The 27,601-nt window shown below is 40.2% G+C and overlaps 1 protein-coding gene across 2 annotated transcripts in view; it reads right to left on the bottom strand.

Moving 5' to 3' along the window:
- The window catches only part of pigg (phosphatidylinositol glycan anchor biosynthesis class G (EMM blood group)), a 55,900-nt gene extending 29,276 nt beyond the window's left edge, over positions 1-26,624 (bottom strand). For both annotated transcript variants that reach the window (XM_030766393.1, XM_030766394.1), the window contains exons 1-6: positions 26,471-26,624; positions 26,090-26,295; positions 18,399-18,608; positions 17,490-17,678; positions 7,973-8,111; positions 5,990-6,202 (exon numbers count right to left, since the gene is read on the bottom strand). In XM_030766393.1, coding sequence (XP_030622253.1) covers positions 5,990-6,202; positions 7,973-8,111; positions 17,490-17,678; positions 18,399-18,608; positions 26,090-26,295; positions 26,471-26,624 — 1,111 coding nt within the window. The remainder of the gene's footprint in view (positions 1-5,989; positions 6,203-7,972; positions 8,112-17,489; positions 17,679-18,398; positions 18,609-26,089; positions 26,296-26,470) is intronic.
- Positions 26,625-27,601: the final 977 nt, after the last annotated feature.

Below are 27,601 nucleotides of genomic sequence, written 5' to 3'. Positions count from 1 at the left end.
ATTTCTTTCATTGATCACTGCTTTGGATTGGAGATGAATAGATTGCCAGGGATGCGTTTTTTGGGTTTTTTTTGCAGTTCTAATGAGATCGTTACACCCAAGCCTCTCTCATACTGCTAGCTAATTACAATCACTGGAAAGCTTCATTCAGAATGGATAGTTACAGGTCTTACACGGGGTGACAGTGAGAGGGAAAGAGAGAAAAAGAGAGAGGGACAAACAAAAAGAGAAAGACAGAGAGATCAAATGAGTGAGAGAGAGAGAGAGAGAGAGAGAGAGAGAGAGAGAGAGAGAGAGAGAGAGAGAGAGAGAGAGAGAGAGAGAGAATGATGAACTCATGTAACGGACTTCTTTATGTAAAATGAAGGTTGGGATGGACCAATTAAAAGCACAGAAATCAATACAGTTTCTCTGCTGAGTTCATTTGACAGTCACGGTTTTCTCACAGCCTAGCACACACACATCTCTACCACAGTCTCCACCAAAAGGGGTGAAGCTCAATACATCACATCACAGCGTTTAACAGAGAATTCAGGTGCAGCGGCTCAGAGACAGGCTATAACCAGCACCGCGCTGTACAGAGGCCCGAGTACCACTGCATTTGTAGGGGCCTTTTCATGTCTGTAGGTAACTATCCAAAAGCAATCTAAACCTGAAATGACATGAAAAATTCTTATTTTGTTTCTCACTCGTCCTATAACTTTGATGACAACATTTTTACTTGAATCCGTGGAACAATATTTATATTTTATTTGCCCCTTCAAAAAAGGGGTAATAAAGGACATCATCATTTTGAATAATGTGTTGGAAAAGGTAGAAGAAAAGCAGATATAAAATTTAACAAAGGTGGGTGTGGATGTGATGGGTCTGTTTAAGTCAGTATGGCAGATTAATGAAGTTACATGGGGGATTTAGTATCATCATTTGCTTTAATAAGTAAAATAGTGTCCGAAAATGCCAAGCACCGGTAAATCAAGTGAACTACCTAAACTCTTTTTTCTGCCCTACATGAACTCAATGGAATTGAATAGCGAGGCAGTGTACTTCTAATGGTCAGCGAACATGAGTTTCCAGAGAAGCTGTGGAATCATCTGTTCACTCAACCCAGCACATACTGTAGAGAAAACAAATCACTTCAATCCATCAACTCATTGACAAATAAACAGAGGGACAGAACACACAGCGTAATGTTGCTATCGATGCAGAAAAAGAGGCCAGACAAGTTCTGTCTTTCTCTCCTCCACACAGAGGACAAGCTTGTCCATCCTCACTGCCAATCAGCTAATGTACACTCAGCACTCCACCGTAACTCAATAGCATTTCAACGTCTTAACCCAGAACACTTGACATGAGCTACATAGACAGAGTTCTGAAATGATTAGTATATAGTATTCCAGGGGTGCAATACGAAGGGGTAAATTAACGCTCAGTCTTATTGTGATTTCTGCTTATGAGGTAATAGGAGTCTGACTGATGCACTTATTGTAAGTCGCTTTGGCTAAAAGCGTCTGCCAAATACCAAATTGTAAATTGTAATTGTAAGATTGTGTTCAGCACAGTAAAATGAATAAAACTTGACTATGTTCAAAGTTGAAGAGAAAAAAAATGAAACTGCTAACACTGATAAAACAACCAAGACACAGAACATTCTTTAAGGTGAAAAAGAAAAAGAAAAAAAAATCAAATCAAATAATAACACAAAGATCATTTATCATACAGTCCTGGTACACCGCGTGATGTCTCTGTGTAAAAGAGAGTGTGGGTTCTACAGTTGTGACCCTGGGGGCGGGCCCTCCTCATTAATCACATGACGTCAGAGATAGGAAAACACTGGCTGAGAGTCAAAAGGGAGTCGGCCTTGTGGTATTGTACTGTCGACTTGTCATCGTATTCAAGCATCATTTCAGTGAAGGCTGGACTCATTACTCACAATATGCACATAGGCAATGCAGTGTGTTCGATGCAAATGACTGTTTACCTCCAACACATCTCGAGAAGCTCCTGAAAACAACAAGTGCTCAACAATCCTTTGAGACAACTGCTTCCTCAAGGAGAGCAAAATATTTGAGCCATAGAGAGGCGCAGAGTGTGGAACGGAATATAACCAGTGAAACTAATAAAGGGAAAAGTAATATGCTTTCATAAATAAAATATGTCTTTATAGATGTATATCTATATTTGCGTAACACCTTTAATTCAACAAAAGCAGCTCAAAGCAGGAAAACTTCCCTGAGGCAGACACGTGCAGAAACAGCGTGCGGTTCTCGGAGAGTCTCTGTATAGTGTCAGTGAAGAGAAACACGCAGAGGCAGTGAGGTGACAGAGTCTACTGAAGACATATTGGGGTCAGAGAAAGTAAAGTGAAACCTATGTGAATTTCTGCAATCTAATAGTCATATAACCGACTGTTTGGTAAAGCAGTGTTTTCTCCAGCACGACGAACATTAATCACAATGCGTTGGGAGCACTGTGGGCTGACCACAGAACAGCTGAGTCCATCAGAAAAATGAGCAAGTGAAAAAGAGAGCGCAGGTGATAGAGAGGGGGGGTGTGAAAGCTGTTATGATATTAATCAAATTTTTCCAGCTCCTGGAGCGGTAATCAAGAGAGTTGAGGAATCTATAGAGAAACAATATGGATGATAACACATTATTGATGAATAATCTATTCTAACAGACCTCTTGCTGCAGGCCATGTATATTTTATACAATATATTTTATATATTGTATATTTGTGATCATGGTATATTTTAATCTAAATGAAAAAAAAATTCCTCCAATTTATCCTCTATACCCTTTCACAATGAAGTGAAAAAGGGAATAATATGATATAGCACCTAACACCCACAAAGGGTTTCCAGGGTATTTGTAACAATTCAACATGAATAAGCTGCAGCTTAGTTGAGATTCAACCATTTGTATATACATTGTTGAACATTAGAATGTTCAACAAGATTAACAATATGGTTTACCAATTGTTTGTTGAATATGTGTATGTATTTTAGTCCATTGAACATTTGTATAGTATAGACTGACCCTAACCTTAATCCTAACCGTAGCTGAAGTTCAACTAAATTGCTCTGAAAATATGTAGGTATGTTCTTGAATCGTCAAATGTACTCTATAAACCCTCTGTGGGCGGACTGTCCAATTAAAGTGTAACCCTAACCATTTTTGCCCGTTATTCACCCTTTAATAAAAAAATAAAAAAAACCCTTCTAAAACACTCTATCCAAAAATAACTGAGGATTAGAAATCAACAAACTAGTATAGCAGCACTCCCAGCTCTTGAAATTACATCTGATTTATCATCATAATTTCAGGTTAGTCACAAAGATTGACTGATTCTAACCTTCACGACTCATCAGTAGGAAGTAGGCTGACAGGCACATCCTATATTCCATTGCCTGACACTGAGAGAGGGTCTGTCCCTTCTGACAAATTTAAACACGCAAGGGCATGGGAATTCTGAGTGTCACTGAAGCTGGTCTGAAGCACACAGATGCAGAGGCAGAGAGAGAGAGAGAGAGAGAGAGAGAGTAGAGTGATTGCATGTATGAGAGCCTGAGGGCTTGTTTTACATTCACAAGGTTTGAATCAACTGCTTTGATCACAGCTCATCTCTCCTCCCCTGATAGCACGATATACACGCTAAGAAGAGAAAGCCTACACGCACCACATAGCACAGATTACGTACACTGACAAGCATGCATGGCACAAACACAAACACAAAACACACACACTCAAAATACAATGCTCTGTCAATTTGCGGGAAAATTATACTTTAAAAAGATCAGGGAAAAATTGTTTTAGGTTGGGGTTTTTTTTGTATTTGTTTGGGAACATTAGAAGCTACAAATCATTATAGACAATCTGTAGCATTACTTATTAAAGAGTATAAATGTGCCAAACAGAGAATAAATGATTCATGACAATATCTTTGCTGACTCCTGAAAAGAATTTCTAAAAGTACTTGTCACTGCCAAATCTCTGAATGTTCAGCCCATTAATAATATATGCAGCATTAGCATTCATTAGCTCTCATAATGCTTTTCTAGGCCTTTACCTGAGTGGTCTCATCCATAATTACTGTTTTTTCCCCACAGCATAGAGAAACATGCTTTTTTACATAAACTATTTTATGGAAATAACTGATAACAGGTAAATTAACACGTCACAGCTTCCCTAAGGCATGTTTGTGACAGGATGCAGTGACCGAATCTTTGAAGAAAAAAAAAACAGGTCTGATGTGTATCCGGTGATCTTTCCTCTTTGTGTACTGCAGAAGTTGTCTGAATTAAAGTCCAGTTTTCTAATGAATGTTCTGTACACACTGAGAAAAAGACTAGCAGACAGTGCCTCCATGAATAACACTCTATTGCAATATCTGCTAATAAAGTGAAAGCTCTTACCAATTATCTTCAACAAAACTAAATGATGCCCATTTCTCAGAAAGCAAATCCACTGTCAATTAACTGCAAACCTACTGTGGCTTACAATCAACAACAACACCCCCCGCACCCCCCCCCCCCCCCCCCCCCCACCCCCTAACCCATAAAAAGCTATTTTGACAACTTTAATTAGCCTTAAGTCTGGTCCTGTTCTTTATTACAGCAAACTGCAGGGTGGAAAATGCCGCATTTTTTTTTTAACCATTCAAAAACTCCTTTATTCTGAAAGTGCATTTTTTAAAAATGTCATCTATAACCCGTCATTCTGTCGCCGTAATTTAGGCGCGTGTGGGTTCAGCTAGCCGATGGTTTCATTAGCATTTTGGAAATGCATAAAGTACAATCTTTGTGAGCCGCTACATATTTAATACATCTTATTAACATTTTGTGAAATAGTTTTGGTCTCACAGTGTGAACAGACTGAGAGTCTGTGTACCGTGTGGTATGATATAAATACGTGTATCGTTACGTCCCCACGGTAATTCCATGAATAACGCTCTAACTATGCACTGTTGCAGCATCTGCTGGAGGAACTGGGATTTAAAGCAAACATATGCGTGGGAAGGATAGATACACGTGGCCTAAATGAGATCATTTAATCAATAAGCTGCTATAAAATGCTTTCGTGCCACCATTCTCCTTTATGTTCTTCTCATCTCTCCTTCACACACACACACACACACACACACAATCACCTAATGCGACCCAGTGTAAACATTCCGCCCACACAAGAACACACACTCACATACATACAGACACCACTCATGTGCTTGGGGAAGTCTAGTGTCAAGCTGGAAGGTTTATTTGTGAACGAGGGATAATCCCTCTCTCTCGTTCTCTCTCTCAGCCTGTGAGAGGAATGACTCAGAGAGATAGGAGGCTCGGCGACAGGAGACAGGATCCCCACTGAGGAGGGATGTGATTGTGTTTCTGAGGAGGGAACGGGGGGCAAGTTCTCTGCTTCCCCAACAGACAGCGTTTTGAATTGAGTTTTTGGATACCAACCCTCTATTTATATGGATCTGCAGGATTCCAAAGGCAGAATCCATGACTCCCGATTTCAAGCTTGGGATACTGTGAATGCTATATCACAAAGACTGTAAAACACGCAGTGGGAAAGAAATTGAATCGAATGGAACAAAAAAAAAAAAAAAACGAATTTTAGATGCAAAGCTTTTCTTGCCATCAGAACACAGGGTTGACATCTGACTGCATTTCACAAAATAAATGACAGGCATTTCATCATATTTGTCACGAATCTCTGCAATGCTTCAATCTAAAAATCAACTGCTCATTTTAGGAATAATAGTAAAAAAAAAAAAAGAACAAATCTCAGTTAAAAAATGATTTACATAAACTGAATTTATTAAAAAAAAAAAAAAAAAAGTTAAATGTCAGATGTACAAAGTTCCACTCTGTGCTTCTGAAAATATCGGCAGCATTCTTTTCTGTCTGTTTGATTTTTCATGACAAGACAAATAATAGTTTGGGTGCGTGTTGTGCTTTGATGTGGGCTGTGAGACTCGAGGTGAAACTGACCTTTGTGATAGTCGGGCGTGCTGTCTCTGAGCAGGGCACTGAGCTGAAAGCCATTCAGATGGAAGTAACGAAGCTGATCTCTCAGTGATGTCTCTTCAAAAACGGCAGGGATGAGCCGACCAACGCTGTTCTGAGATATGGGCAAACCCAGAGCCAGGGCCAGCGTAGGGGCCAGGTCAACCTGCTCCAGAGTGCCTGGTTTCTCCCAACCCGCTACGAGACACAGAGAGAGAGAGAGAGAGAGACACACATTTCAAATGGACACGCAGATAAGACCAGCAGATACACACAAACACAAAGATACACAGACAAAGGCAAACACAGACACAGACAAACACAAAGATAAAATGTACAAAGGCAGTTGCACGCACACACACACATACACACACACACACACACACCAAGCAAACAAATACACAGAAAGCAGATAAAGACAAACAGATCTACACACAGACATAGATAAATACAAACAGAGACGCAAGGGTCAGGTCAGAATGATTATAATATTGCTAAAAATATGTATGACCCACAAGCTCTCTGCTAAAATCATTTACATAATTACATTTCATCAGTTTTAGTCAAAACAGCGAGCATAAAAAGGTCTCAGCAGTTCAGTATAGTTAAATTCCCAGCACAAACCTCAACACATAAAAGAACTAAAACATCATCTTCCAGAGAGTGTGAAATGAAAGAGCAGTTTATCTCTGACTAAAGTAGGCTATGCTTTTGTACGTGCGTGCGTGTGTGTGTGTGTGTGTGTGTGTGTGTGTGTGTGCATGCGAGATAAATCTCAAAAATAGTGGGGGACCGAAAAAGAAACAATTATCACCTTCCTCTAACAGCCCAGAATAGAGCAGACACATGCACTTCTGTTCCACACATTCGTCAAGGAGCAAGGAGACGCTAATGAGTGTTTCTCGTGCTGTGCCAAGACATCCGATTTCTACACTCAACGGTCTTCTAATACAACACGTTAGCATGAGAAGATACGTACACTGTCAGCCAGATACAGCCCGATGCTTTGCGCGTGCGTTTCATCACTAATTCACAATTCATAATCAATTATGCACCAGATTCAACGCGCATTAATCCATTTTCATGCTGGGTAACAGGGGCAAGTTACTGCCTGAAATTACCGGACGTGTGTTAACTCGTGTGTGATGAAAAAGAACGCGGAGCATAAAATAACCCCGCGAGTCACCGTATACGAAATTAAGCCGGAGGTGAAAATTACGGCAGGCACATCTCCATTCAGATAGTAATACTGACACCATTTCCCCTGTGAGAAAGGCGCTCAGATAGACTGCGCGAGTGTTGTAGATTCTGTTCCATGGATGAGTGTGCTTTTTGGGCCAGGTTAGATGTATGGTAACTGTAGCGGGGTCATTTCTGCTTGTTTGAATGAGTGCGGCCTTTCTAGTGCTTTCCTAAAGAATCTTTCCTAAATTGAAGGAAGTTTAGATGCATGGCGTAATCTTCCAGCAGTCTTACGCCTCCGGTTTCAGGACTATTTTTGTTTTGGGATAGCTTTGAGTCTGACAGAGCAAGTCATCTTTAGAGAGAGAGAGAACAAGCTTTTAGTTTGCTTTTCATCTGCAAAAAAAACTCCAAAAAACTAAAAAAAACAACAACAACAACCACCACAACAACAACAACAAAAAAAAACAGTCCTTTGATTCGAGGCATGCATTAGAACCAGAAGATGTGTGTGTGAAAGGGGCCGGGCTTTAATTTCCAGTTCTCAAAGAGGCCAAGCAAATTACTATATTGGCTCATACATCAGCCCGACAGAAATGTTTGAAAGATTAGAATTAAAAAAAAAAAAAAAAAAAAAACACTGGCTTGTCTTTTTTACCAGTCTTAAACTTACTTGTTAACTCTGTGCACAGCTGAGAATTTGTGACTCATTACCAGTCCATTCATTATTTATAGGAAGAGAGTGGAATGAATGGATATTTGTCAATGAGAGTGATACTCACTGACCTTTCCTCTTAAAGGCAGGGCTGATGAGGACCAGTGGAGTGTTGATCTCAGGTTCTGAGGATCCGCCGTGACTGCCAGTTTCTGACATGCCGTGATCCCCACACAGGACCAGCAGGTTAGGCAAACTCCCCTCTGTCTCCTACAGCACAGAGGGAAATAAATAGAAACAGTGGCCGGTCAACAATCATTTCACATCAACGGACAGCACACAAGCAATTACTTCTCGATATCAGAGGAACGGACCAACCAAAGGAGGATTCAGGATAACATTCAAAACGGCACAATCCTTCAACTCTATCCACGGAGATTCATTTCACTCTCGACTGTGTTCTACATACCAAATCCTTCTTTCCATCCCACGCATTACCGAGTACACCATGTGTTACTTGGGAATGAAGAGAAGCATTTTTGTGAGATTGGCCCGTATAGGCCCGGATAATGGAAACAGTGGCTTCAGAGTCGAGCAGTCAGGCAGGCATTCTCTTCTAATGGAGCGAAACAGACTTCCTCTAAGAGCCATGATGGCCAAGCTCACTTTTTCCCCCTCTCGCTTCCTCCTGAGGGACAGCATGATGATCAGCTCCGTTTCACTTCAAAGGCCCACTCATCGTCATGTCTCCGTGCCACACACAGCGCTCCCGCGCCACGAGGCCAGCGCAGCTAACGAGAACTGAGCTGCGATACCTATTCCAAAGGGAGCCCTCGCTGAGTTGGAGAGCTGATGGCTAATAGCTAGTCTTGCTAACAGAGTTAGGTAGCTAACTAGTACACCCAAAAGGGGATATTAGTAGAGAGTGAACTGGTAACCACAAGCTGGTACTGAAAACTAAGCTGGCTAGAACTATACGTGGTGAACATAAAACAGAAATATTTGTGAAACATAATGAAAGAATGGGTTCTATAGATATTTTTACATATTGAGGGTTTGGCCATCATCACAGTTCTTATCCAGCATGTTTAGCAGGATTGGAGAAGTACCATTAAAACGGCCAGATTTACTAATATCATTTGTGCAGATTTAAAACTGCTCACATGTTTAGGTTTTGTATTTGGTTTTGCATAAGCTAAAAAAAATACCCCGAAAACCCCCCAAAAACAACCATGTTAAGTAGGCATTGAGAATCAGTTCCAAGGTGTTAAAACGGTTGCATGGCATTCAGTTTACCTGCTTGCGTGGCTGGCAGAAGTGAAAGCTCTACCTGATCAAATCTAATGAATTTACTGACTGGAAGCCCTCAGCATTACCAACACCAATGTTGACTTTGATCAATGTTTAAGTGGCATAGCCTAAGCCTGGAACATGGCCTTGGATGTTTGGAAAGCTCCTGAAGGCCAGGTAATTTGTATGTCTGATTAAACAGCGCTCCAGAAGCCAGCTGTTGGCTGCAGCGAGGGCGTGAGGGCGGGAGCCATTTGTTTGACATGTGACCTGACGGTGCCGGCGCAAGGTAGGGACACCATTAGAGCCTGTCAGTGAGGAAGACTGACGAGTACCAGGCGGCAAAAAAAAAAAAAAAAAAGGAGCCTTATCATCCACTACTGGGCTATCCCTTTACTGCAGTCTATAATAGGGAGGGGATAAGAAGTGGACTAAATAAATAAATAAATACATAAAAATCAGTATGTTCTTTCAGCTTCTAACTATAGCTTCTGCAGTGGCTTAAGATGCAGCATTCCAGGAGCTGTCATCTGTTACCACAGAAACGTACGTACACTTGAATCCTTGTCCTCACTCTTTTAGCCACAGATAGCTCAGAGCAACATGAAACTGTCTATATTCTAACAACTCAAGAGATAGCAGTATCTTTAAAGTACAAAGTCTATCCCAGTTCTGCTCCAAGAGTGACGAGATTTGGATGTTTCTCCGACTATATTTTCTGTATCCGTTTCCTTATGTAGTCATCTTTTTACTGAAGAAGATACAGATGTAAGGGCCAGGATTTGGCCATCAATGTAAATTGCTGACATTACCTCTGGGTTTAGAAGAACAGGACGCTTTAAGAAAAAGGTTGACCCTGTGTCAAACTGTCTCTGAGAGAGAAAACTAGGGAATACTATAGGGATGGAAGATGGCATTGTCCTCCCTCTCACCTTAATATTACTGAGGGCATTTCTCAAAGAAGACTTCAGAGGAAAAAAAAAGAATCGGTGTGCTCAACTCACAGAGATACGCCACCACGTGTGCGCGCATGTGTGGCTGCGTGCGTGTGTGTGTGTGTGTGTGTGTGTGTGTGTGTGTATGATGAAACAAAAGCTCTGACGAATAACAACACTAAAAATGTTCTATTTACAGATCCCATTAGTCATGCAAATCCTGACATCTGCATGAAAAGGTTATGAGCACCAGACAGGAAGGCTGGAAAGGAAAAAAAAAAAAAAGAAGAGAGAGAAAAAGAAAAAAACAGGGAAAGGAAATGAGATATTGCACAGAGAGGTGGAATAAAAGATTCAGAATCGAAATGTTTTGATCTCACAGTTCAGCGACTCTCAATAGATCAACAAAACTCTGAGGGCACAGCAGCAGTTCAATTGTTCCACAGCTTCAAAACACATTCAAAGTTCTGCGTTCTGCACAAAATGAAAGACGATTTGGAAATATTCAGGTAGTGATGTTAAAATATTCAGAGAGTCTGTCAGGATTTTCCTGTTGAGCTTTTTTTTTTTTTTTTTTTTTTTTTGGGGAGGGGGCGTAAGGACGGGATCAATCATATCATTTTCACAAACACACTTTGAGTCTTCCTCCAGGCTTTGGAAATGCACAATAAGCAGGTCTTTACAGTGGGGTTTTTTTTTTTTTTTTTTGTCAATATAACAAACTCCCAATAGAAAACAAAACACACCTCATCCAGAAAAACATTTTTATATGTGAAAAAAGAATATGAAAAAAGAAAAAAAAGAATAACAAAATCTCAGTGGATGGTAACTTTCTGTACTTTGTCTAGTACATGAATGTTATTTGGGTTTTACGCTTAAAATGGGATCTACATAACTAAGACATAAATTAGGTCCGCCGCTGTAGAGCAGCCTACATCTTACACAATGAGGCAGAGAGCCATTAAGCACTAAAAAAAAAAAAAAAAAGAGGACATGCATTGAAATTCAACCATGAATTTCCTGCTTATTTGCTAAGTATCGCAATTTATACTGTATGCTGTTTGTCTGGGTGGGCATAACCGGATTTCTTAAGCTCTTGCAATTTGCTCACGCAATGTTGAGGATTTTGGTTTCCAAAGCTTGCGAATCCTTTTGCGAGGATTCAATTTCATGTGGAGCTCCCCGAGCCTGATACTGAGTCGGAGTGAAAAAAGGAAGAAGGGAAAGCAATTGCGTTTGACGGAATGAATCCCTTTGGCCCTGCTATTTCCATTGTGTACAACCTCAAATGAGAGCCTCTATTTGAGGGTCGGAAGAATATCCGCCTTTTCTGACTGATAACAACAAAGAAATCAATGTCCTCATTTGTGTGGCAGGTCGATGGGCATCAGAGCTCATAGTGGATGAGAAGAAGCAGAGAGAGCATCAGTGACGGAGACCGGAACAGAAAGAATGGATAATCTGCACAAGAATAAAAAAGGTATAAGGTGATGTAAATCCAGCTATTGTTTGGTGCATACGAAGAGGAGAGATACAGAGAAAGAGAATCAAAAAGGACAGGTGGTTAGGTTGGAGGAGAAAGATAGTGTGTGTGTGTGTGTGTGTGTGTGTGTGTGTGTGTGTGTGTGTGTGTGTGTGAGTGAGTGTTTGAGAGTGTGTGTGTGTGTGTGTGTGAGTGAATCATAGTACTGAACACAGTGTTGTGTCAGTTTTCTCAAGCACACAGAACAAAGTTTGTGGATGCTGGGGGAAAACACTGACAAAACTAGACATCTGCATTCCTGCACAGATGGGACAGCGTTCCATAAATTCACTTGAGACAGTGAAGAAGAGTTTTGTGGCAGTTTTACTTACACTTAACTGCAAAGGAAAAGAAAGAAAAAAAAAACCTCCACTGAGACCCCAAGGGATTTCAAGTCTTGTCACCTTAACTTCTCAGCTGCAGCTATTGCATGAATCTGCAGAAAATTGTTTCAGATGCAAAAGTGGAGGCAAAGCCCTTGTCGGCCCGTGACGTGTACCTGAAAACTCGTGGAAATGCTGGTACTGGTGACTTCAGTTTGTGAGCGAATCCTATCCTCCTCATAAAATCACTCGAGGACCCCAGACAGGTGAGCAATGGGTTTCAAGTTCTCAAATGCAATGCAACTACTGCTTCCACGAACAAGTTATGCCACATCAGCTGTTAAAAGCTCTGTTGTGAGGTAGCACAGAGCAGTCTGGACAGTACAAGCTGACATGAGAAATGTGACCCTTACTGGGCTCTCGGGGGGAACCTTGTTAGTGGTGGGATTTGAACCCAGACTTCCGGTAGAGCAGAACTCTGACAAAGCAAACTAGTTTATCTGATACAGTTTTGTAGTTCATTATATTAACTACTCCACCACAACCAGCAGATGACATGGCCAAGAACACAGCCAACATTGCTGTTGGCCAATATGAAATTAAGCCACTGTAGCAGAGGGTAAACCCTTGTCAGAAGAGGGAATTCAAACCCACACCATCAGGGGCATGAATGCAGGACCTTGTTAGCAGGCATCCTGGTGCTGCCAAGCGTTATGCAAAATCCCCTATCTAAATCCATATAAATCCAAGGCCAACACAATGCATCTTCTCAGTTGAAACCGGCAGGGCTCGATTAAGGTCTAGAGAAAAGCAGAAGCATGTAGCTGGCAGGTTTGAGGCACCTCCATTTAGGGAGAGCCCAGTGGATTTCTAGCCCATCACCTGAACCACTCAGCTACAACCACACAACAAAAAACACCAATACCCAGGGCTACTGTCTTGCAGTACTGGAGTGCTCCAGTGAGGCAGCACAAGATGCAATGAGTGATAATTCACCCACCGCACTGGAGGGAAAGCCTTGTCAGAAGTGGGACTTGTCAGAAGTGGGACACACAACTCAAGAAGAGGCTGCAGCAAGAGACTGCATTTTGACAATAGATATCAATTTTTTTTTTTTTTTAAAGTCAGACACTCTGGAAATAGCACTTAGTTCAAGTGCTGTTGACCGTACATGGCTGAAGGCTTAAAAATGCTGTTAAATGATTTTGACTTTCAGTCAATGATTTCTGACTTTTGTACCATTAAATCTCAAGAAATGCACAGGGGAGGGAAAGACAAAGCACGAGATAGAGAGAGAGAGAGACAGACAGACAGACAGACAGAGAGAGACAGAAAGACAGACAGAGAGAGAGAGAGAGAGAGAGTGAGAGCGAGAGCGAGACAGAGAGAGAGAGAGAGCGTGAGAGAGAGAGAGAGAGAGAGGACAAGACAAGACACAGAGGCAGAGAGAGGGAATGTTAGGAAATTTCAAGCAGCTGGTGCAGAAATACACTTAATGAAAGTGAGTTACACTGCTCAAATCTATCAGTGGTGCTGGCAAAATAAGAAACCAGGACTTAGAATGCTGTAAAAACACTGATACGGACTGTCGGTAGGCTTTTACGACACGCCAAAGAGGGGAACATTTATCCCTTTTTACTTGCTAATAAAATTACCTTATGACTCACATTCATCAAAAGAACTCTTTTCAATTTCCTATGTGGTCAAAACTAAAGGTCAAAATTTCTGTAACTTGCTTTTCCACTGGAAATATAGATTAAACTTTTTTTTTTTTTTTTTAAACTTTACAAGAAATATACTTTCTACCAAACTTACACATGAGCCTGAAAAAAATTTACGCCATGGACAGCAATGACTAAGAATGCCAGTGGCAACAATTCATTTGCTCGTGCTGAAAATTAAATGCATAAAACACACAAATAAAGTTTCCCATTCGCAGGTGATCTACTCAGGATGAGATGAGAGTCAATAACAGCTGCAAACAGCATCATTTCGATAGCCATGCTTTTAAAGTGACATGTTTACATGTGATACTTTGAGATCAGAGCGAGACTGACTGAACAGAGTGCCCGGGTTAGTGACTTTAAGCCTAAACACACTGAATAGCTTTTAAGTTATTTTCAATCATCCCTTCTAATGGTATCCAAAGTATTCAGTAGCTATGGTGAACATGAGAAATAAAATTAACCACAGCTCTTAATTAACAGAGATAACCAAAAAACTCATACTGCTTAACAAATTAAAATGCTAATTCATAAAGACAGAAATCCATTAGGCATTGTTTTCCCCAACTGAGAACAAACAGAATGCTCAGATGAAAACAAATAATGTGCTAATTGCTGATCGAATCTGAATGCTACCACGTTAAGGCACCGCTGGGTGGAGGGAAAGAAAAAAAATGCTGAAATGATCGTAAGCACAAAATACCACGCCATCAAGACTGAGCAGCTCAGAAGCTATTTAAAAATTAATTTTCAATTTGACCTATCTAATACTTTATCCTTTTCATAGAATGTTGCAATGAGTGAAAATGCCAAGAAAAAAAATATTAAGTCTCCTCTCACAGGGGCAACAATAACAGACAGCGAGAGTAAATTTGTAATCGAAAGACAGGATGAATTAGAAGTCCAAGAGACTGATAAGTAAAATATCAGCCGCCTATGGCATCTGTAGTACTGCATAAATTTCTGATGCCTAGTGTTTAAAGAGCCATCAACACCATCCTTTCTCCAGCTCAAATGTTAAATGACTCCCTTTAGGGGATACTGCCATCCAGCTTCCTTTGTGCCCTGGGCTCGGTAGCTAAATGTGTCAACAAAGCATTTTTGTCAACCTTTGAAAGGCACTGAAGAATACAGGCAATTATTCCTGACTAAAAACCTGGGAGTAGTGGTAAAAACTATCCGCAGTGCAACAGGGAGTCTTTATGATCTTGTTTCAGAACTAATGCTTTCATGCCACCAGTGGGTTTGGGAGGCAGGGGAGAGAGAGAGAGAGAGAGAGAGAGAGAGAGCGCGTGCAACTGAGTGTACAGAGTTAAAAAAGAGTAGGTGAAGAAAATTACTGAGTGAAGATGGAGACTACGTTTTCTTTTTCAAAAATCTCTGAAGAGAATAAATAATGGTGAACGTAGACATCTCTTTCTGTATATCTTTCTTTTGCACAGGTGAACCCCTGAAGACCAGAAGTAAAAATGTGACAGCAACTGTTTCAGATCATGTCACATCAAAGTACTCTCAGGATATCTTTGTCCTATGCTTCACCAGACTCCTGTATCCTCACCAGAGCCCTGTTCTCAAGTCTTCCACCATTCAGCTGAACTGCTCTTAATGGCTTGAAGCAACAGAATTACTGCAATTGTGACAGACACGCTGTTCACAGAGAGTCCAGAAATGTGAAGTATTCTGTGGTATTTATTGTTGTGAAAGTCCTGCATTAATTTTAGATTTAAAATCAATTGAATTGATCTGAAGAGAGTGTGCTGTAAAAGAGATGTGCTGTAAAAGGGATGAGCTCCTGCAAATCTTTTATGAAGAGGGGGAGTGAACAATTATTCAGGAAGCCGGCGTGCATAGCGTCTCCATTAAGTCTGTAAATGTCCAGAGAACAACTTGCTCAAAGGACGTTCGCTGCATCCCAGAAGACGTGCGACAGACGACATCCACGTTAATCATATCTCCTCCATTTCCGAACTGGATTTCCCCAAAGCGCTGAGAGTAAAGCCGAAACAGACGGGATCTCTGGTCCCACCATATTCACATTCACTTCTCCCACAATCCAAAGCTCCATCATTAATCTGAGTCGCAAATGAAAAATCAATATTCCGCGCCAGCCCCGTTAGCGGATTCTCAGGAGAGGTGATAAAAGGCTCAGCTGAATTCAACAGCTGTCTTCTGCAAAATGTTATGTCTGGGAAAAAAAAAAAACAGAATTCCCTGGGACAATCTGCAAGCGATTCAAAGATAGAGTCCGTCTGCACGTGCGTGAGGTGTTCGCTGGCACATGAATAAACATGATACGCCCGGGTTTACACAGAGAGATTTGACAAAGACCACGCCACGAAACAGACAAGAGGAGAGCAAATACCCACCAAACCAGCTTCTGTCTTCTTCTTCTTCTTTTGTTTTTTTTTTTTTTTTACATCATTTTACAGAATTTTTATAACTGTTTACATACACTATCAACCCCGTCATAAATATCTACCGAAGAGGATATCAGACCTGAAAAGAAATCTAGGATGATTAACAGGCATATGCACACATTGGTATGGGAGATTCTTTCACACACTGTGCCTTGCACTTTGACCTGCAGTGAAGCTACTGCATCAGAATGGATTACTCAGTGAGAGTCAAGACTCAGCAAAGTATGGCAGAACAGGATACGTGTTACTAAGCAGCAAAAGGGATGTCTGAACCCATTGTAATTATGCATTTCACAACTGCCTTTCAAAATCTCAACAGTCATTACAAGATTATAATTGTGAGGCAGGTAAAAAAAAAAAAGAAGCAAAATAAAATATCAGAGATTCTGTCTGTCTGTCATTTGTTGATATTTTGGTCGGTAATGTATTAGAATCATCCGAAAAAGCACAGTGGTTTTATGGAACGGAGCACAGCATAGAGGTCCAATGGGACTCCATCATTCCCTACATATGGGTCACAACATAGCTCTTTGCTGAACAGCGGAAAAGCATTAGGATAGACCTCTAACCGGGGGGCTACAGCTATCTAGAACATTGATTAAAAAAAAAAGAAAGGAAAGGAAGAAAGAAAGAAAAAGAGCTGGAGAGAGGTGGGAGGGGAAAACAAAGAAAGGAAGCCCCTAATTGACTCTGAAAGGGAGTAAAAGCATGAAGACTGGCATCTGTTAAAAATTTAAGAGAACAGAGTCTCAGGCATGATTTCATTAAAAAAAGAACAAGGAAGCGGGTGTCAGGGGGTTCAAACAAACTCATCAGCTCAGATTCATCTTGCCATGAGTAGAGGCTGATATGTATCAAAGCATCAAATGAATACTAGAGTGGCAAAACTGTTAGACGGAGTAAAGTAAAGATTCATGAGGCTAATGATACCATTCTCTGTGTTATTTGCTTAGAAAAATAGGTAAAAGCCCTTAATAATTCATTCAAAATAATGACCATAGTGTCAAGTATGGTGGTACTTATGAAAGCAGAAAGCAGGGTACACCTGGAGGATTAATGAGATACGTGAACAGGAGACAAATTAAAATATTTGCTCCTCGTTAGCATCAGCGCAGTAATAGACGTTCTCAGTGTGTCGCCCAAAAGAGTCACGACCAAGCGTCTATACCATGTCTTCTTCGCTTTGGAATGATTGTTCTTTACTCTTAAGTCGAGCGTTCTTTCTCAAGATCTTCTGATCATGGAGTTTGATTTCTCTTTAAATTACATTCTAGACTATATTTCAAAAAAAAAAAAACAGAATTAAATATGATCCTTCTTTTCTTTTTTTTTTTACCATATAACAGAATCCATGCCACCCCACCGCCCTGACAGCTTATAGAGCTCCCCGCAAAACAAACCGAAGACGAGAGTGAAAGGGCAAGAGAGCAGACATACTCTGGCAATGAGAGAGGCGTGGATCTTCTTCAGAATGTCGTCCATCTCCAGCAGCTTGGGTCCGACAAGGGAGCTGTGAGGACCACTGATGTGACCGATGTGGTCGAGACCCAGATAGTGCAGGATGAGAATGTCCCAGTCGTCTCTCTTCAGCGTGCTGTCCAGGTGCCGAGTGACGTTATTGTCCACCTGAGAGACGCAGACACACACGCACTCAGCGATTCACCTCGGTTCAATTCAATTTTCTTTCTATAGTGCAGTTTATAACACATGCTGCCATAAAACATCTTGACAGGATAAAAACTATGACCTCCTTCTGTTTTCATTACGGGATAAAACAGGAGGAGGTCGTATGCCTCTCATAAATGTCATGCAACAAAGTCTGAACGAGGGTAGAGTAGCAGCGTTGGCACCATGGAGCTTCCATTACCATAAACAGATGGCATGAAGTAACAGCAACTTGCTGGTGGTTCTGTAAGCAGAAAGTCAGGACACAACAAAAGCCCCAGAAACCAATTTACCATTTTCAATTTCAAATTCTAAATATAGCAGAAAAAAAAAGAATATACATATATCTGTATATATATATATATATATATATATATATGTATATATATATATATATATGTATATACATACATATATATGTGTGTGTGAAATGAATATAGAAAATGATCTTTTATATATATATATATATATATATATATATATATATATATATATATCTTTCCCCCTAAGTCACACTCCTCCTTTGGAATAAAAACTCAACATATGATGATTGGAGAGTGAAGCTGGGACTGAGAGCAAATCAACATTTGCAAAAAAGAAAAAGAAAAGAAAAAAAATCTGCCCATTTATGACCATGCACATCTTCTCTCTTCCGCTCGGAAATGAGGAACGATCACTAACCTCCGTGTAGTCGGACACGAAGAACGAGGTAGTGCCGTCGAATTCCATGAAGTGTTTGGGGAAGAGGCGTACCCAGGTGTCATCCCCGTAGAAAATGATCTTCTTGCCGGCTGTCTTGGCCTGCCAGATGAAATTATCCTCCAGTAAGGCAGGGGAGTTCAGGTTCATCACCACGTCGATAAAACCAGGGATGCTGCCCGTGGTGAGGGCCTGGAGGGGAGAACACAGAGAAGATGTGGATGTGGAGGGAAAGCACAGCTCAAATAAGAACAATCAGAACAGGTACTCACACCGTACAGTTCATTTTCCTGAAATAGGAGTTAAAAAAAAAACAAAGCCGTTTTTACGGGTTGTGTGAAATGTTCATAAAAGGAGCAATAGCAACGAAAACCTCGTTTTAAACGCCCATCTCACATTCTCCCCTAATGTGTGACTGCTTTGACGAATAAACCAGAACCGCATAATGGAGTGTTTACCAATAACCCCCTTCCATTGATGCCAACCACAGGTAAAATTTGTAAGCGATTTTCACACCATGAAGCTGCAACTACAAAACAGATACAGCGGGAAGAACACCAAGTCCAAAGACAGAACATTCATCACCAGTACACAAACAGCCTACACTATGTTTTTCTCCCCCTAGGAACAGTATATTACATAAGGCCGTATGGCTCTTATTGAGTCGTTTACGTTGAGATGTTGGTAGATGAATGCTCTACATGAAACGATGAGTGTTCTCTATAGCTGTTATTCAGCGTGTGCAAATCAAAAGGAGTAAACACGTCCCCAAACAAAGAGCCAGTCATAATCATCCTCTCCACTGTCACATGCTGCGACACCGTCATATTGATTCTAACAACAAGTATACAAAGCAGCCTTGGCGTAATTACAGTGATTTTTCATAACAGGTTGTTCAGACACAATTAACCCAGAGCAAGTCTCATGGAGAGGAACCCGTGGCCGGCGTGTTAATGTGCAAAACAGGTGCCATCCTTCACAATCAAGCTCTCTTTCTCTCTTTCCTTCTTCTCTCTCTCTCTCTCTCCAGCCTAATCCATGTGACTCTGCATATAAGTTGTGGTGGGCAGTATAACTCACATGCAATTCAACAGATGTACCAACTCAAAGCCTCATTCCAAAACTCTCAAATAATGATGTAAAAAAAAACTAAAATCCCAGTTTAGCATTTCAGTGTGTCTTATTTCAACACTTGAACCCAAACGTTTAATAACATTTGTTAATGACGCTGCTGCAGCCACACTTTCCGTGACACATGAGCGATACACATTCTGGCTTCTGTTCTGGGTATTGTCCTGTGCACCATACTGGAATTTGGCAGGGCAAAGTACTTGAAATAGCCTGTTGACTAAATTCTACCCGTACTGATCCAAACAACCTGCTAGAATGCCAGCTGCTTGGCTAGAAGCAAAAACACTTAGCCACATGGAAAACAGCTTTTCAATGAATTGCCTTAGCAATTCCCTCAAACTATGGTATGGTTACAAGAGTCATTCAAACCTAATCTCTGTGAAAATAATTCAAGGCCTATAGTCTGCTGGCGTTTTTCTTAAAGAAAAGTCATTACATTTTCTGTTACAATTGGAGAGGGGTTGTCAAACTGTTTGTTTAACTTCACTCTCCTTGAATACAGTAAATACAGTGTGGGAGCTTAGTACATTGGGAGGATTCCTGGGATATGTCGGCTATGTAAAACACCAAAGTCAGAGTTAAACGGACACTTCAAGGTTGTACTGGGGGAGGAGACCTTTCCCTGGACATTCTGCTGCTGTCATAAGAGAATCTCCGTAGAAGACTTCAAAAAGAAGAAATCAATAGCAGTTGAATTTTCCTTGCTTTCAGACCAGGGCAAGTGGGAGCAATATTCTTCAATCAATATAATGTCTTTGACATTACCTCTTACCATAGTGCTGCTGTCATGAGTTTGCTGATCCCATAATGTACTTATCAGAATCAGGAGTTTGATGTGCCAGGAACAATGATCTAATGATTTGTCAAACAAATGAAGAATCAATCACAGTCAACAATGTGCAAGAAACATCTAACAAGGCTAAACAATGAATATTTCATATTTATCCTATTTTAAAATTCACATGGTCACCAAACAAGGTCTCGGCCCAGATCTTTGCTATGCTGGTGACTCCTGAGACCTTTAGCAGGATGTCAAGGACCAATAAACCCCAAATCAGTCAAGCGTGAGGTGTGTTTGTGGAGCTCATAAACATAAGGTGCATGTCCTTCTCATTTATGGATGATGTTTACATACGTGTGGGAAAACGCAATTTCTCAACACCGTACAGTAGCCTCTTTCCAACTGTTTCATCATTGTGCAAAAGAGAATCTTAAGCACACATTCTCTCACATGCATACATAGACATGCACATGCACCGCAAAAAAGATGGCATGTGATTGGCAGGCAAACAAACATGTAGATTGAAGCGCAGAGTTACCTAAGGGGGAAAAAAAAACCCCCACAAAAAGTGCTACCTGCTAAGATATACGGTGTCTTTAAAACAGACAAACCCAGCACGTAATGGAGAATGCCTCAGGACAGATGTACTCCCTGCGATAAACAGCACGCTCTACATTTTGAGTCTGTAAAATCACTGAAAACAGTGCTTACTAACGCCAACAAGCAAATCAAATCATTCACATTCTGAAAAGTTTAGACTCCCGGAAATATTTGTGAGACGGATCGGCAAACCGATTGTTTGGGGCGGGAGGACACGTGCAACGCATTCTAAAACCTCAATTTATAATGTTTTCCTTTGTTTTTTTCTTTTTCTAAAAAAAAAAAAAAAAGTGAAACTTCCTTCTTGAATCTATATGACAGACATTTAAGCACCCCCCCCCCAGTCCTCTATCAAATATATCACCTTTAGGTTAGGACGAAAACAGCTCGTGGAGGACATATCTGAAATTGTAATAGGTGTGTTAGAACCAAGTGAGACTCATGTCCTCATTTTCCTCAGCTGTCAAAGATCTCACCAATCATCTCATCTCAAAGTTCACACCAAAGTCACATAGATGGTGTGAGTTTAACCAATCTCTTAATTTATCCCACCCATAACTCCCGTTTTTTTTTTTTTTTTCTGGATACGTCCAGTATCCAAGCCGTAGATGTTTTCGAGGGAGTCACACGCCGGAGCAACAAATCAGAAACCTGTCGCTAGCAGGGACAGGGGTTGAGGAGCAAGTGACGGCAGTGGCTGTTATAAAATGACAAGATGTCTATCAGTTTGCAGATGGGGCTATTTTAGGACAGATTTGAGCCTTCCACTGACTTTTACTGAGGGTTTTAAAACGTCTTCAAAGTAACTGTGACAACCAACTGATTACCTTAAACTTAGTGAGGCAAATAAAGTTACACGAGGCTACATGTATATCCATTTGTAGAACTTGCTGTTTTCAATCATTTCAAAGACTTTTAATACAAAAAAAAAAAAAAAAAAAACTACTGCTGATCTCATCTGCATGGCCAGCACATTGCCTGAGGTACTTACTGAGTTTAAGAATAGTACAGACATGCAGGAGTACATGTCTACAAGTTTCGAGTGGACATAAATCTTGTCTCAGCCCTCCCACTCTATATTTCAATCATTCCAATCATATCCTAACAGATTAGCTTCAAATGTATCAAATTATTCCACCGACACTTTTTTTTTTACTTCCTACGTAAAGATAGACCTGCATTTCAGAGATATATTAGCAACCACAACGCTCCTTTTCATGTGTCAAATGGAGTGATTTGAGACAAGACGAGTAAGAAAAATGCTTCAGAAGCTAAAAATTTCCATTGGCCATGGGCATGTTTGAAGAATACTAATGAACCTGGCAATCTAAACATAAAGCAGTGGATTAGAGAAAATACCACGTCTGGGCAAAAGAAAGAAGAACAACTTACCGTCCTTAGAAACACCAATTTCCATCAATTAAACTTGAAGCAAAGGCTGAAAATTTAAGATGTCTGGCCAGCAGAGAACACCAGATGTTTTCATAGCCAACCTGCCAAAATCTTACTGTTGCAAGAATCAAGAATTTTTTTTTTTTCACTTGTTCTAAGAGGACATTTGAGATGTTGTGTCGCTGAAAATGTTTTTGATTGATTTGTTCAAGAAACATTACATTCAGCCCTCTTGTAAAGTTATAACGTCCAACCACAATCCTCATGGCTAATCCATTCTAGTAGTCCTCAGAGCAGTCCAGCAGGTCAAGACTATAAAGCGCAGAGAAACTTTAAAAAGATCATTGCTGTTCCTTGTAAACTTTTATGACATATTGATTTGTTCATAAAGATGAAAGTGATTTCAAACAACCACCTGTAATGAGCAATCTTAGAAACCCCATTTGAAATAACGCCACACAGGCTACTTATTGTGGTCAGCATGAATGTAGGTCTCTATTACCATCAGGAATGCACTTACAATGAAAAAAAAAAAAAATCAGCAATGGTAGAGGCGATAATACAACAGGTTCCTGCGAACCATGACTCATAGCCTCTCGGTTACTCATAGAGACAAGGCCAAAGAGGTCAGCTTTACCGCTGCAGGCTTCCATGATTTGCCCATTTCCTGTCATCCTCCGAATTTATGATTTACTGAACTACGTCAGCAAAAGACTCGTAAAGAGACTCAAAAAATAAATAAATAAATAAATAAAATCTACCCGCAGATGGAGGGCTGCAGCTATCGCTGCATCTTCACCTGATGTGCTTTCTATCAGCCATCTGCTGACATAAAAAGAAATGGAACTTTTTCAAGCATTGTTGTTACTGAACCTTTGTTCTGACAGAATGATATCTGGTACATGCCGCACAGAATGGAGCTTTGGGTAGAAGTTGAATTTTTATGCTGATCTGACATCAGTTGTACTATTTATCCTGTAATGTTAAAGGTAAGAATGTGGCTATGGGGAACCTCTCTTAGATCAGTGTAAAATGGCAGTTTCTAGCCTATGAATGTTTATTTTTCAATAGACTATGCTGGAGGCTACAGACAGAACGAGAGCATATCATGTCACTAACTTTTAGAGTGTTCTCTGTGTTAGAGAAAGAAACTATATCTGTATATTTTTTTCTTCCACCCAGACTCTAATTGAATACAATTCCTCCCATGTCATAGTTCAGCTCTTAGGTGTTTTTTTGGGGGTTTTTTTGTATGAACACAACAGAACACAAAACTCATGGTACGAATTGGGGCTTTGGTGTCGTAGTTAGACACGATTTTGTTTGGCTGAAAAAATAAAATTAAATAAATAAATAAATAAATAAATGTCAGATGCAGATTTGCTGGCTGACAGGCAACAGCTGCCCGTACTTTGTCGAGGAAAAAAAAAACCCCAAAACAAACAAACAAAAAAGCATGAGGATTTTGAAACAGTGTTCTGACAGCAGCCTGTGTTGCTTTAGCTTATTAAATAAGCATAAATACGCACTTTTTTTTTTAAGGCTTTCATCCTATATTTCATTAAAGGTGACAGTCCAAATGATGATTACAGTATGCCCTGTGTTCATTTTATGCACTGCTTTAATAGAAATTGCCCATTAGAGAAGTGTTTGGTCTGCAATACATACTAACCCATAAGTCTCAGGCCAAAAGCTTTGATGCAGATTCATATACCATTACACCCTTAGTGTTTCTGAACAGAAATAAAAAAAATCTTCCATTTCAGGAATATTAAATACAAGTGAGATTTAGAAATAGTTTAGAAACTGAAAAATAAACTTTACAAAAAAAGAAGAAGAACAACGTTACTGTGTACGACTGAGAGTAAAGCTGAGGTTCTTTAGTTCATCACCAGATTCCCTTACATAATGTTGTCCTCAGTTTTCTGTATTAGAGACAGCATAGAAAACTAATGGGCAATGACCCTGAAAACAAGGTACAGCTGCAAACAGAGTAAAATAGAAGACTGCTCTATGACCCAGACATTTCAGTCACTCCTCAATTTCTCCTCTTACAATGAAATAATCCAAACACAATCAAATTCACGCAAGCGCGCGCGCACACACACACACACACACACACACACACACACACAAAGAACGGCTGGATAAGGGAATACACAAGACAAAAAGCCATCATACAACTCAGGAAACCTGAAAATAGTAGGTCTATGTACAGATGGTTTATGACGTGAGTTCATCTAAATTGTACCCCTTGAGACATTTCGGAATCTGCTCAGAAACTACTGCAATTCCCCAAGACTGAAGCGTAATTTGTCGTCTACTTCTATGAATGAGCATCTGAGAAAATCACTGAGCAGACCATGAGAAAAATGTGGACGGAACTTTGGGTGAATGGTTTTGAATGTTTAAAAAAAAAAAAAAAAGGTTTTAATTCAGGACAGCACACAATATCTATCAAATTTCCCTTTAAGAGATGCAAGGGTATTGGATAACGCAACCCGGGGAGAGAACCATGAAAGATTCAAAATTCCAGGCTATATGTGTGTGCGTGTGTGTGTGTGTGTGTGTGTGTGTTTGTATATTAGTAAACAACACTGAAGAGGGGGGTATTCCACTAAGCAGGATTTCTAAGCTGGAAAACTACAGGCAAAAAAATAAATAAATAAATAATACACAGTCCAACTGGGAGATTCCTTAGCTGTTCTGCCATTAGATAATTGTGACCTCTGACTCGGGATACTTGGCTGACTGAAATACACCAGAGGCTGCACTGAGTCATCTTTCTCCCTCTGAGTCAAAAAAAAAAAAAAAAAGAAATCACAACGGCAGCAATACTTAATGCTAAACTTGATTGAAGTGTCCTTTGAGTATTCATCCCTTTGAATAGTTCTTCTCTCTTAGCACTGAAAAAGTGCTCTTTCTATGTTATAAAATTTGAGCAGCTGTCAGAATCTCTGGTTGTCAACTGGCTGTGTTTAAATAAGATTATGATATGGGTTAATTGGCCATGTCTTGTAAGTTAAAGGGATGCACCACAGTGACAGAGGGGTATCGACTTTTAAGGCTGTACTTCCCTCTGCTGGAGAATTAGGGGAAATGTAATTCAGCATTCATCTCACTATGGTTCCTCTGCAGCCAGCTTTGGGGAGTTCTATATTTTTTGAGACTACAAACACCCACGCACAAACAACCCAGACATTCTCAAAATACAGAAATAAACAATCCAATAATCCAGCAGCCTGTTTCAGTCATTGCACAGAACTGGAGCAATACAGCCCTGCTTTTATATAGCCATACAACATGCTGAAAAAATTAAGACCACGATTTACAAGGATATCATTAGGTATTATCTGTGCAGACATTATCTGTGCAGACATTTTCAGATTGTCTGATGTAAAACAAGCCTCTAAGAGTGTAACATGACACACAATGGAATGAGAGGCTTTCAAACTTATTTGCATGGAGCACTTAAATAGCATGGATTTGCAAGACCTCTACTTACAGATGCTACGTAACACAAACTACAGCACATAGGCCTAGTATTCAAAGACGTCACCCTGTTTCACATATCAAATCCACATCAGAATGAATATGATCATATAACAGATGCCACAGAGTTATTGGAATAACAGTGACATCCACATTATTGTATAAAGAAATATCATGCTACTGTTTTTCCACCAAACATAAATGCAAAGAGATGTAAGTGTTTTGTACTGTGCTCCAAAACCACCTCAGTTTGTTGCTGAATGATGCTCTCTCTCACCTTTATTCTGGGCATGGTCACAGTAGGTGCTCTGGCCTTGGCTACAAAGCTATGCGAAGATCCACGTTCAATGACGTGTCGAGTATACGTCATGAATCTGTTTCCACTGGGCCCAAACACAAAGTCCTCCCTGAGGGCGTCTATTAGAACAATCACCACTTTCTTGAATAAAGGTGATGGGATTTTGGTGGAGTTGGGTGCACTTCCTGTAATCAGATGATAGAATTTAGTTTAAGGATGAATGTATGTTCTGATAAATTAAACGAGACCGTTGTGAACGCCTGTAATAAACAGGGCCCAATAATATTCACTGAATTGCTACATTATTTGTGTACCTGCCCTTAACTGAACCTTACAATATTTCAAATGAGGCTCTCTTACCTGTTAGTGGTTCAGCCGGAAAATCAGACAGTCTGTTCTTGGTTGAGAAGGATGATTTGATGGGGACTGGGAAAAACCCTCTTAAGAAAAGAGCGATGCCACATATTTCAAATACGAGACAAAGTGAAGCAAAAACGGACGAACTCACTCTCATTGTGGTATTACGCTCCCAAACGGGAAAAAAAGACAGAATATGTACACGAAAAAAAACGTGAAACCTATCGAATATGTGTCTAATATTAGTCAAATGTCAACTGATGCTTCATGATTTTTGGGTGTTGGTGATGAATTAAAAAAAAAAGTAGTATAAAGCGTTGAGGTCCTGGATACCTTGTTAGATAACACTAACTTTAATCTCTTCTCAGACCAGTTTGACAGCTTAGCTAACCTAGCTACCTTGAAGTCATTATTCGATGTGTCGGCTAATGCAGATGTATAGACTGCTCTGACTTCCACAACACGTACAGCTGCCTTCTCGCTTCATGTAAATGTGAGTGCTAGGAATGTCTAAAATATGTATAAAACTGATAGAATGAATGACACACTTTTGAATTTAGGTTTTCCGTGTTATTGTGCACTACGGTGAGTCGAGAGGTTCAATAAATTACGCTTTGCTTTTTCTTTTAGTCATTTTATGATGTTTACGCCCCCTACTGCAGTGGATGAGCTTTCGTGAGGCAAAGAACTGCTGAAATCTTCTCCCAGATTCAAAGATAAATACTAGATGCCCCTTCTGATATCGCTACATGTCTATAGTGTGGTAATTCTCCACCTAAACTCCACAGTTTGTATCCTCACCAGATACTGTTCCAATGAAAACTGATTTTGAGCAAAACTGCCCAGAGTTTAATTCATAGGTTGGCCTTTGACAATTTTTCATGTGACTTCTCACATAAATTTGCTTGTCAGGACACGAATGTGACTATTCATAAATTTACAGACAAAGGGCATTGCATCAAGCTATTTCATATCTGTCTAGTGCTTGTATGTATGTGTGTGTGTGCGTGTGTGCATACATACATACATACACACACACACACACACACACACACACACACACACACACATATATGTATATGTATTATATATATAAGACAATCTCTTTGAGAGTTGAATGAATTCTGTCAGATG

The sequence above is a fragment of the Chanos chanos genome, chromosome 2, assembly GCF_902362185.1.
Source record: "Chanos chanos chromosome 2, fChaCha1.1, whole genome shotgun sequence".
NCBI lineage: Eukaryota > Metazoa > Chordata > Actinopteri > Gonorynchiformes > Chanidae > Chanos > Chanos chanos.
The sequence above is the reverse complement of the archived record's forward strand: the minus strand, read 5'-3'. Positions and strand labels throughout refer to the sequence as shown.